This window comes from Medicago sativa, chromosome 6 (genome assembly GCF_051527215.1).
Source record: "Medicago sativa cultivar Bolivia chromosome 6, Bolivia_mono, whole genome shotgun sequence".
In the NCBI taxonomy this organism is placed as follows: domain Eukaryota; kingdom Viridiplantae; phylum Streptophyta; class Magnoliopsida; order Fabales; family Fabaceae; genus Medicago; species Medicago sativa.
Genome location: NC_140754.1, coordinates 10,820,162 through 10,832,582, shown reverse-complemented (window position 1 = coordinate 10,832,582; position 12,421 = coordinate 10,820,162). Strand labels below are relative to the sequence as shown.

General features: G+C 35.0%; 1 protein-coding gene and 1 pseudogene across 1 annotated transcript; both read right to left on the bottom strand.

Moving 5' to 3' along the window:
• Nucleotides 1–5,375: 5,375 nt before the first annotated feature.
• On the bottom strand, nt 5,376–9,136 carry LOC146912766 (uncharacterized). Its single transcript, XM_085718050.1, has one exon. It carries the CDS (start codon nt 7,480–7,482, stop codon nt 6,832–6,834), a length of 651 nt encoding a protein of 216 aa, XP_085574176.1. The 5' UTR covers nt 7,483–9,136; the 3' UTR covers nt 5,376–6,831.
• A 1,804-nt stretch (nt 9,137–10,940) lies between these two features.
• LOC146912765 (uncharacterized) lies at nt 10,941–11,591 on the bottom strand (annotated as a pseudogene).
• Between the last annotated feature and the right edge of the window lie 830 nt (nt 11,592–12,421).

The following is a 12,421-nucleotide window of genomic DNA, read 5'->3' as shown; positions in this document are numbered from 1 at the left end:
CTACTGGTTGTGGTGGTGAAACGGAAGGATAGGGAGAGGGAGGGAGAGAAGAAGAGAAGGAGAATGAGGGAAGAAGATATGGGTAAAATGGTCTTTACCATCCACCTAAGCAAATTTTTTTTTAATTAGGACGAAAATTCAAATGATTAATATTTGCAGGGACAAAATGGGAGGATTAGTAAGCTTAGGGACGAAAATTCAAATGACCTATAATTACAGGAACGAAAAACATATTTTACCCTAGATTAAACTTTCTTCCGACGCACAAGCATTGCCTCAAAGGGAATGCAAGAGTTTACAAAGAAAAGTATAGCTAAATAAATAGTCAAAAAGGAGTAAAAACGAAATATTACAAAACAAAAATGCTAAGATTGATTAACGGGTTGGACCACCATGCGTGATAGACGTAAAAATTATGATATTTGTTGGAGTTTTTCCAATATGATTGATTTGGCTTCTAAATAAAAAGGGATTTTGATTACAAGTTTGTTTGATAAAATATTTTTTTAGGATTAAACTACAAATGTCTATAATTAGATTAGTTTAAAAATTACAGTATACAAAAATTATAATAAACATTTTTATACTAAAATGTAAATAAATTAAATTTATAAATAATTGTATGCGTCAACGTCATACTTTTGTCTTGTAATATTTATCTTCTTATTATGACTAAGAGAAGGCTGCATCTCTTTTCCTTCATCTTGTATTCTTGTGGGGAAATACTTGTGCGACATTAATGTCACGGTGACATTAAATCTAGACCATACATTGGGTGACATTAGATGTGTTGTGTGGTATAAATGTCGCACAAGTATTTCCCCACAAGGGTGACACTTTGGTGACATTAATGACAATGGCAATGTGTGGTCCAGATGCAATGGCACGGTGACATTAATGTCACCAAAGTGCCACCCTATTCTTGTGGTACGCAAATCATTACTACTTGCTCAAAAGAACTTGCAATAATAATATTTGAATATTTTATTGAAATGTGGACTTTACTGTCTTACTATTTCTCAGCATACTCACACCATTTCGTGGGAAGAACATTTCTACAACTTTTTTAATTTTTATATTTTTTAAGTCCAACAGTTGCATGAGTAGTTCTAGGGTGAGGTGATTGCTCAGCAGCCCTCAAATTGTTCAACCTATTAGGTCATAAATTCAGATGTAATCTTTTGTTGTTTAAACGTGTATCAATAGTTAGCTACCAATCCTTATTTTTGTGATATCGTGAGTAGTTGAAGGTAGGCATGGCAACAAGGCGGGGTTAAGCATTACCGGTCCTAACCCCAAATTCAAACCATGCCGAAGTTTTAATTTAACACCCAACCCTATCTTCAATGCGGATGGATTTCCCCGCCCCCACGCGCAAAAACTATATTTAAAAAAATAAATAAAACCTACATATTTTTTTCTTCATTTTTTTCACAGCAAAAAAATTAAATTAAATTAATAATAAAAAATCTAATAAACCTCTTTCTAAAGAGCAGGATAAAATTATTTCAATTTCTTTCTCTTTATATAGTTGCTATGTTAAGAAGGGTAAATGAGTAATAAAATTATTAAACATAAGGGCAACAAAGTATATTCAAATAAGCGGGGCAGATATAAGTCTGCCCCGCACCCACCCCCGCACTTGTACTAAAAAACCGCGTTTTCCTCGTTCCCACATCCACTTTTAGTTAAATCAGCTTTTCCCCGTTAAATTCAGGACGGGACGGGCACTGTTGCTATGCCTAGTTGTAGGGGGCTCATGAGCTATTCTCCTAATTGTTTGTCGACTTTGTTGTCCTTTATATGATTTCAATAATTTTGTAAAAGAATTTGCGAAATAGTTACGTGGGCTTTGAGCAGAAAGGAAACTTAAGTTTCAAGGCTCAATTCCAAAATATAGACTAGATGTTCAGTAGATTTCTTTTTAGCCCCCTAAATCTCTTTTATGCCCCTTGAAATTACGATTTTCAATAATTTTGTAAAAGAATTTGCGAAATAGTTACGTAGGCTTGGATCAGAAAGGAAACTTAAGTTTCAAGGCTCAATTCCAAAATATAGACTATATGCTCAGAAGATTTCTTTTTAGCCCCCCTAAATCTGTTTAAGCCCCTTGAAATTACGATTTTCAATAATTTTGTAAAAGAATTTGCGAAATAGTTACGTGGGCTTGGAGCAGAAAGGAAACTTAAGTTTCAAGTCTCAATTCCAAAATATAGACTATATGCTCAGAAGATTTCTTTTTAGCCCCCCTAAATCTTTTTAAACCCCTTGAAATTACGATTTTCAATAATTTTGTAAAAGAATTTGTGAAATAGTTACGTGGGCTTGGAGCAGAAAGGAGGAAATTTTACCCTATACCCCTACATCTATACTTTCACCCTTACAAATTAACAAAAATACCAATTTTACCATTTTTTTTATTGAACTTTTTCAATTTTTTCTTCACCCTTAGTTTCAAAATCTATGTCAAACAAGAGTTCACCCCCCAAGTAGCAGTGCAATACATGTTTCCCGAAAACTATTTTAAATATTTCCTGTTTGTATTTTATGCAGTTCTCCATAAAGCATTGTTCATACAACAACAATTTGAATAATCATCCACAAACCAATGTAAATAAACTATTAAATTGTCGAAAAGGGTTTTAAAAGAAAATTGTTCTTCCGTTGGGATTTCTCATCATCATAATCTCTTTTGCTATAACAACCAACATGAATAAACTTTAAATCAAATAAAATTAGGTCACTGTAATATTACCGTAACCATTGGTAATAGTAGCAATTGAATATGGATGGTGAAGAAGGTCGATGGAAAACATGGGTCCAATAACATATATGGTGAAAAGTTTAATTGAGCTACTAACTGATCATTACAAGCAAAATGCAAATTCACGGTACAGTTTCCAATTCATGGTATCCCATCCGGAAAGCTTCGAGTGCATTTTTCATAATCAAATCCGGAAACGTGTTCAATGTGCAATCACAAAAACAAATTGAAACTCATAATTGATTTTGAAAAACTCACTGTGTTGTCTCCTCCAAAATTAATCCAGAATCAAATCTGGTAATCCAGATTTGTTATACAAACGCAAAGACAAATTGAAATGGAAAGAATTAATTCTGGAAAACTAGCTATCACAAAAAACTGATGGTTATGGACAAGAACATGTTGAGCCAAAGGACGAGATTATTGATGAGAAGATGAGATTTTGGAGAGGAGTGATGAATTGATGCTTTGTCCTACCCGGAAAAGTGTTTTCAGGTAGATTTTCACGTAGGGTGAACCAGCAAATTTTGGAGAAAAAAAAATTGGTGTTTGAACTTTATTATGAAGGGTAATGTAGGCAATTCAAGTAAACTGTAGGGGTGAGAGTATAGATGTAAGGGTACAAGGTAAAATTTCCTAGAAAGGAAACTTAAGTTTCAAGGCTCAATTCCAAAATATAGACTATATGCTCAGAAGATTTCTTTTTAGCCCCCCTAAATCTCTTTAAGCCCCTTGAAATTACGATTTTAACCTTTCTGTTGAAAAATAGTTTTGTTTCTCCACATCCATATCTACCAGCATGTGATGAATGTAGTTTTGCATCAAAAACAAGATAAGTATTTGTATCGTCTCCACATGGATTAGTGCGACATCAAGGATAGTTCAACGTCAATTATCATTCTAAGTTAAAAGAGTGGTTGTTTGGTTGTTTCATTTACAACTAGGCTAACTAATATGCAAAAGTAAAAAGATGAGATTATAAGGTTTGAAACTTGTTAGGAGTAGAGTTCCTTAACCAAGCATCACACATAACCAAATGATCCATACGAATTCTAGCTATATAACCAACATTATCACAATCACTTCGGTTATCGTTTAAACATTCGTGTCCAAATCCCTTAAACGATAACAAAGTCGATTAGATCACTCAATCGACCGTGTCCAATCTGACTAAGTATCCAAAAGCATTAAGTTCTTGATTAAAGGTGACTATCAAAGATCTACAAACTTGTCAAGAGTGATATAACCTATGATAGATTATCATTCTAGCTCTACAATATCCTTCGTGTCCAAAGTGATATCATTACTCTAAGGTATCCCTTAAACATTCATGATTAAATCATTCAAAAGATAACATAATCGATTGTGTCATAAAACGATATAGTTATTTCTAACATATCTTTCAAACAGTTGTGACCAAATCATTTCAAGGATAACAAAGTCGATCGGATCACTTAATCGACCGTGTCCAGCCTGACTAAATGTCCGAAAGCATTAACAACAAGAATAACAACTATATTGAATATAAATTGCTAGAACCATATATTGCAAGATCAAAAGATTACATGTTAGCAAGTATCAAGTACCTCTCATCCCAACAAAGGGTATTTAGCTACACATCATCATGGAAGCCATGCAAGTATGGATTGAAAAGGAAGGAACCATTACACTTGTGATGTCTCAACAAAGGAATAAAGATCCAACTTCCAAAACCACTCTCACTCTATATGATCTACCTTACTTCTCTCTATAAAATTACAAGTTAAAAGCTATGAAAAACTAAGAGAAAAGGATCCTAAAAATATCTAAGAAGATCCCAACATAATATCTTCAAGGAATAGCAAGTGGGCTATTTATAGAGGTCTGCCCTACCTGAGGTCGCAGCTGCGAGCTACACCACTCGCAGATGCGAGTTGAGAAAATTCAAAGGATTCCAGAAAGATACGATATTGGCGTATCTGGGCAAACCGCCCTTACTCGCAGGTGCGAGTAAGGGAGCTCGCAGTTGCGAGCTGCTCGCATTGGCACTCGCAGTTGCGAGTTTGAGTGCGAGTTGCATGCCTCCTGGATCAGCTTCTGCCCAAATAGTACTTTTTCATGATTTTTGGTCTTTGATCAGTGTCTTGAGGCTAATTCCTGCACAAAAGAGTAGAGTAAGATATATAAAGCGTAATAAGGCATTTAACACTTATTTCTCGGCTTTTCCTTCAATTACTTGTAAAACAAGTAACAAAAAGTGCTTAAAATATAACATGAATTTAACACTTTTTTACATTTATCAAACTCTCCCCAACTTGACTCTTTGTTTGTCCTCAAACAAAAGATTGAAAATCAAACAAGTAAATGACAAGACACAAGTACAAAAGGCTTTGGAAACTTTTTCAGATGAATGATTCAAAATGAATGCGCGGGCAAGTCTAAGTTTCCAACTAATTTAGAATTCTACTACTAATATGAGATGAGTCCTATGTACAAAGTTCATGCCAATTAGTTCAAGTCAATAATACAATTATTCACGAACCACACCTAACACACTTCTTTGCAAGTGGATAAACAATTAAAATCATATAAATGAGGGTTATGAACACACACCCAACAATCATGCTAACATCCTGATTAAGTTATGTGTCCATCCAAATATCGTTTCAAAAAGTACAGAAGCACGGATCAAAAGGTCTTTCTAGGGTTATAACTTGGCCGGGCTACAAGAGAAATGTCATATGTGGGGCAATTGATCAAAAAGCCTATCAAAGAGGAACATTCCTTGTAACAACAATTGAAATTCAAAATTTTCCCTACCAACCATTACAAACCCTTGGTGATTAACAATATAACCAATAACCTTGACAACTTATTCTATTTTTTTATTTTTCTTTCTTTTTCTTCTTTTGTTTTCTTTTCTTTTCTTTTCTCAAATGTACAAACTAAGTATATACACTTCAATGTTGTCAGGTTATTCAAACAATTTCACCAAGATACTTGACATAAGATTTACATCCACCTTCTCTCCCCATCTTGAATCAAAATACACCCTATTTGAATGTTCCTTTACTCTAAGGCAAAAGGGACAATTAAACGATGAAGGTTTAGGGTTCAACAATTAAGATCATACCAGAGTCCTAAAGTGTGTCAAGAATGAACTGGATTTCGAAAACTTCAAGGGCAAATTCATCAAGCATTGTGCTTATGAATTGACAGTTCATAATTGAGGACTCCGATTCATTTGGCTCAAGTGGGTTAGCAAATACTCGCTCTTCTCACAAGGTAGGCTTATTTGTGGTCAAGTACGTTTCGCTCAATAACAAAAATGTGCCTTGATCCTTTCCATGCTTTTATACAGTTCAAAACAATTATTAGATTTAACATAACAAAAACAAGTTAGACGGTGATTATTGGTCTCCAGCATATAGTACAACAGTGTGAAGCTACCTCACTTTTAGGTTAAGTACTAAGTGGTTCACAAATAAACACATTATTGCGGAAAACTAAATGAAATGAAATTTACACAAAGTACTCGTTTCATATTCGAGTAAAAACCTAGAAAAACTGGAAACTTGTACCTTGGCTTTGCGCTTTAACCATAATTATGTATCATTACCAATCATCTGAGATTTGAAAATGAAGCAAGAGTGATACAAATGAAGCTTCCATGATAAAACAAAATGAAATACTTAATCAGCCAAAAGTGCTAACACATTATTCAACATAAAACAAAGTACTAATAAAACAAAATTTAAGTCAATGTGCTAAAATGAGCAAACAGCAGAAGCAAACAGTCAGAACTGCACTAACTCGCAGTTGCGAGCAGATTTACTCGCAGTTGCGAGTGAATTGGTAGTCAACATGGTCAATGACCAGTTTACTCGCAGATGCGAGCTGTTTTACTCGCAGTTGCGAGTTAGGACAGTTCAGAATTCTGCTCTCTGTTTAACTTCTGTTTTTGGATGATTTGATGCATACACATGACTTTAATACCTAATATGCATTAAAACAGTAAATGAACTTATAAAATTGGGTTGCCTCCCAAAAAGCGCTTGTTTAACGTCGTTAGCTCGACGCCTTTTTCGTTAGGGTGGCCAAAATGAGACGGACAATACATCATCCTTTGTATTCCTTCGCTTAGGGAGGAATTCCATGAACTTTAAGTACAGATGATGTGGAGTCCATGTCCTCCTTAACTTTGATTTGAACAAGGCAAAAATTTCATCAATGACCCGGTCAACTTCAGCCTTGCTCACTTTCTTCCCCTTTTGTTCAAATGTTTCTTCCTTGCTAAGTAACCACTCCTGTTTCTCTGTCACCTTAATCTCTTCTCCATTATCAACAGCTTTGGCCTCTTCAGTATATGACCTTTGTTGAGGAAGTTCTGGTTCATGTGGTGGCTCTATTTCTATTGCATTCTCTAGTTCACCACATACTTCTAATGTTGTGTCTTCCTCAGTTTGAACAACACCTTCTTCAACAATCTCTCCGTCATGAGTGGATTGAATGTTGGATTGGTTCTCCATGATTTGTGCTTGAATCATCTCCAACTGGATTGATAAATTCCTCAATCTTTGGTTGGTATTTTGCATGTTTATCATGGATTGTTGCATGAAGATATTCAAAGTATTTTCCACATTGGTCATTTGTTCATCTTCAAAAGGATATTGCTGATGCTGTTGATATGGTTCATACTCGGGTGGAAAGTAGAAGTTGATGTAACCATGATCAGCCATGATATTGTCTAGGTGATGATCTGAAACGGAAACAACTAACAAGAAACTTTTCTTTGTTTATCAAAGAGGGGTTAGTGGTAACAACTATTAAGTAAAGAAAAATATTTACGGAATATGTACGAATACTTAAAACAATAAATCAATCGTTCTATCTATGATATCTAAACACCAATCCCCGGCAACGGCGCCATTTTGATGAATGTAGTTTTGCATCAAAAACAAGATAAGTATTTGTATCGTCTCCACAGGGATTAGTGCGACATCAAGGATAGTTCAACGTCAATTATCATTCTAAGTTAAAAGAGTGGTTGTTTGGTTGTTTCATTTACAACTAGGCTAACTAATATGCAAAAGTAAAAAGATGAGATTATAAGGTTTGAAACTTGTTAGGAGTAGAGTTCCTTAACCAAGCATCACACATAACCAAATGATCCATACGAATTCTAGCTATATAACCAACATTATCACAATCACTTCGGTTATCGTTTAAACATTCGTGTCCAAATCCCTTAAACGATAACAAAGTCGATTAGATCACTCAATCGACCGTGTCCAACCTGACTAAGTATCCAAAAGCATTAAGTTCTTGATTAAAGGTGACTATCAAAGATCTACAAACTTGTCAAGAGTGATATAACCTATGATAGATTATCATTCTAGCTCTACAATATCCTTCGTGTCCAAAGTGATATCATTACTCTAAGGTATCCCTTAAACATTCATGATTAAATCATTCAAAAGATAACATAATCGATTGTGTCATAAAACGATATAGTTATTTCTAACATATCTTTCAAACAGTTGTGACCAAATCATTTCAAGGATAACAAAGTCGATCGGATCACTTAATCGACCGTGTCCAGCCTGACTAAATGTCTGAAAGCATTAACAACAAGAATAACAACTATATTGAATATAAATTGCTAGAACCATATATTGCAAGATCAAAAGATTACATGTTAGCAAGTATCAAGTACCTCTCATCCCAACAAAGGGTATTTAGCTACACATCATCATGGAAGCCATGCAAGTATGGATTGAAAAGGAAGGAACCATTACACTTGTGATGTCTCAACAAAGGAATAAAGATCCAACTTCCAAAACCACTCTCACTCTATATGATCTACCTTACTTCTCTCTATAAAATTACAAGTTAAAAGCTATGAAAAACTAAGAGAAAAGGATCCTAAAAATATCTAAGAAGATCCCAACATAATATCTTCAAGGAATAGCAAGTGGGCTATTTATAGAGGTCTGCCCTACCTGAGGTCGCAGCTGCGAGCTACACCACTCGCAGATGCGAGTTGAGAAAATTCAAAGGATTCCAGAAAGATACGATATTGGCGTATCTGGGCAAACCGCCCTTACTCGCAGGTGCGAGTAAGGGAGCTCGCAGTTGCGAGCTGCTCGCATTGGCACTCGCAGTTGCGAGTTTGAGTGCGAGTTGCATGCCTCCTGGATCAGCTTCTGCCCAAATAGTACTTTTTCATGATTTTTGGTCTTTGATCAGTGTCTTGAGGCTAATTCCTGCACAAAAGAGTAGAGTAAGATATATAAAGCGTAATAAGGCATTTAACACTTATTTCTCGGCTTTTCCTTCAATTACTTGTAAAACAAGTAACAAAAAGTGCTTAAAATATAACATGAATTTAACACTTTTTTACATTTATCAAACTCTCCCCAACTTGACTCTTTGTTTGTCCTCAAACAAAAGATTGAAAATCAAACAAGTAAATGACAAGACACAAGTACAAAAGGCTTTGGAAATTTTTTCAGATGAATGATTCAAAATGAATGCGCGGGCAAGTCTAAGTTTCCAACTAATTTAGAATTCTACTACTAATATGAGATGAGTCCTATGTACAAAGTTCATGCCAATTAGTTCAAGTCAATAATACAATTATTCACGAACCACACCTAACACACTTCTTTGCAAGTGGATAAACAATTAAAATCATATAAATGAGGGTTATGAACACACACCCAACAATCATGCTAACATCCTGATTAAGTTATGTGTCCATCCAAATATCGTTTCAAAAAGTACAGAAGCACGGATCAAAAGGTCTTTCTAGGGTTATAACTTGGCCGGGCTACAAGAGAAATGTCATATGTGGGGCAATTGATCAAAAAGCCTATCAAAGAGGAACATTCCTTGTAACAACAATTGAAATTCAAAATTTTCCCTACCAACCATTACAAACCCTTGGTGATTAACAATATAACCAATAACCTTGACAACTTATTCTATTTTTTTATTTTTCTTTCTTTTTCTTCTTTTGTTTTCTTTTCTTTTCTTTTCTCAAATGTACAAACTAAGTATATACACTTCAATGTTGTCAGGTTATTCAAACAATTTCACCAAGATACTTGACATAAGATTTACATCCACCTTCTCTCCCCATCTTGAATCAAAATACACCCTATTTGAATGTTCCTTTACTCTAAGGCAAAAGGGACAATTAAACGATGAAGGTTTAGGGTTCAACAATTAAGATCATACCAGAGTCCTAAAGTGTGTCAAGAATGAACTGGATTTCGAAAACTTCAAGGGCAAATTCATCAAGCATTGTGCTTATGAATTGACAGTTCATAATTGAGGACTCCGATTCATTTGGCTCAAGTGGGTTAGCAAATACTCGCTCTTCTCACAAGGTAGGCTTATTTGTGGTCAAGTACGTTTCGCTCAATAACAAAAATGTGCCTTGATCCTTTCCATGCTTTTATACAGTTCAAAACAATTATTAGATTTAACATAACAAAAACAAGTTAGACGGTGATTATTGGTCTCCAGCATATAGTACAACAGTGTGAAGCTACCTCACTTTTAGGTTAAGTACTAAGTGGTTCACAAATAAACACATTATTGCGGAAAACTAAATGAAATGAAATTTACACAAAGTACTCGTTTCATATTCGAGTAAAAACCTAGAAAAACTGGAAACTTGTACCTTGGCTTTGCGCTTTAACCATAATTATGTATCATTACCAATCATCTGAGATTTGAAAATGAAGCAAGAGTGATACAAATGAAGCTTCCATGATAAAACAAAATGAAATACTTAATCAGCCAAAAGTGCTAACACATTATTCAACATAAAACAAAGTACTAATAAAACAAAATTTAAGTCAATGTGCTAAAATGAGCAAACAGCAGAAGCAAACAGTCAGAACTGCACTAACTCGCAGTTGCGAGCAGATTTACTCGCAGTTGCGAGTGAATTGGTAGTCAACATGGTCAATGACCAGTTTACTCGCAGATGCGAGCTGTTTTACTCGCAGTTGCGAGTTAGGACAGTTCAGAATTCTGCTCTCTGTTTAACTTCTGTTTTTGGATGATTTGATGCATACACATGACTTTAATACCTAATATGCATTAAAACAGTAAATGAACTTATAAAATTGGGTTGCCTCCCAAAAAGCGCTTGTTTAACGTCGTTAGCTCGACGCCTTTTTCGTTAAGGTGGCCAAAATGAGACGGACAATACATCATCCTTTGTATTCCTTCGCTTAGGGAGGAATTCCATGAACTTTAAGTACAGATGATGTGGAGTCCATGTCCTCCTTAACTTTGATTTGAACAAGGCAAAAATTTCATCAATGACCCGGTCAACTTCAGCCTTGCTCACTTTCTTCCCCTTTTGTTCAAATGTTTCTTCCTTGCTAAGTAACCGCTCCTGTTTCTCAGTCACCTTCATCTCTTCTCCATTATCAACAACTTTGGCCTCTTCAGTATATGACCTTTGTTGAGGAAGTTCTGGTTCATGTGGTGGCTCTATTTCTATTGCATTCTCTAGTTCACCACATACTTCTAATGTTGTGTCTTCCTCAGTTTCAACAACACCTTCTTCAACAATCTCTCCGTCATGAGTGGATTGAATGTTGGATTGGTTCTCCATGATTTGTGCTTGAATCATCTCCAACTAGATTGATAAATTCCTCAATCTTTGGTTGGTATTTTGCATGTTTATCATGGATTGTTGCATGAAGATATTCAAAGTATTTTCCACATTGGTCATTTGTTCATCTTCAAAAGGATATTGCTGATGCTGTTGATATGGTTCATACTCGGGTGGAAAGTAGAAGTTGATGTAACCATGATCAGCCATGATATTATCTAGGTGATGATCTGAAACGGAAACAACTAACAAGAAACTTTTCTTTGTTTATCAAAGAGGGGTTAGTGGTAACAACTATTAAGTAAAGAAAAATATTTACGGAATATGTACGAATACTTAAAACAATAAATCAATCGTTCTATCTATGATATCTAAACACCAATCCCCGGCAACGGCGCCATTTTGATGAATGTAGTTTTGCATCAAAAACAAGATAAGTATTTGTATCGTCTCCACAGGGATTAGTGCGACATCAAGGATAGTTCAACGTCAATTATCATTCTAAGTTAAAAGAGTGGTTGTTTGGTTGTTTCATTTACAACTAGGCTAACTAATATGCAAAAGTAAAAAGATGAGATTATAAGGTTTGAAACTTGTTAGGAGTAGAGTTCCTTAACCAAGCATCACACATAACCAAATGATCCATACGAATTCTAGCTATATAACCAACATTATCACAATCACTTCGGTTATCGTTTAAACATTCGTGTCCAAATCCCTTAAACGATAACAAAGTCGATTAGATCACTCAATCGACCGTGTCCAACCTGACTAAGTATCCAAAAGCATTAAGTTCTTGATTAAAGGTGACTATCAAAGATCTACAAACTTGTCAAGAGTGATATAACCTATGATAGATTGTCATTCTAGCTCTACAATATCCTTCGTGTCCAAAGTGATATCATTACTCTAAGGTATCCCTTAAACATTCATGATTAAATCATTCAAAAGATAACATAATCGATTGTGTCATAAAACGATATAGTTATTTCTAACATATCTTTCAAACAGTTGTGACCAAATCATTTCAAGGATAACAA

Excerpts from the sequence above, each read along its gene's own strand:
- LOC146912766 (XM_085718050.1), bottom strand. The coding sequence starts at position 7,482 with ATGGCTGATCATGGTTACATCAACTTCTACTTTCCACCCGAGTATGAA.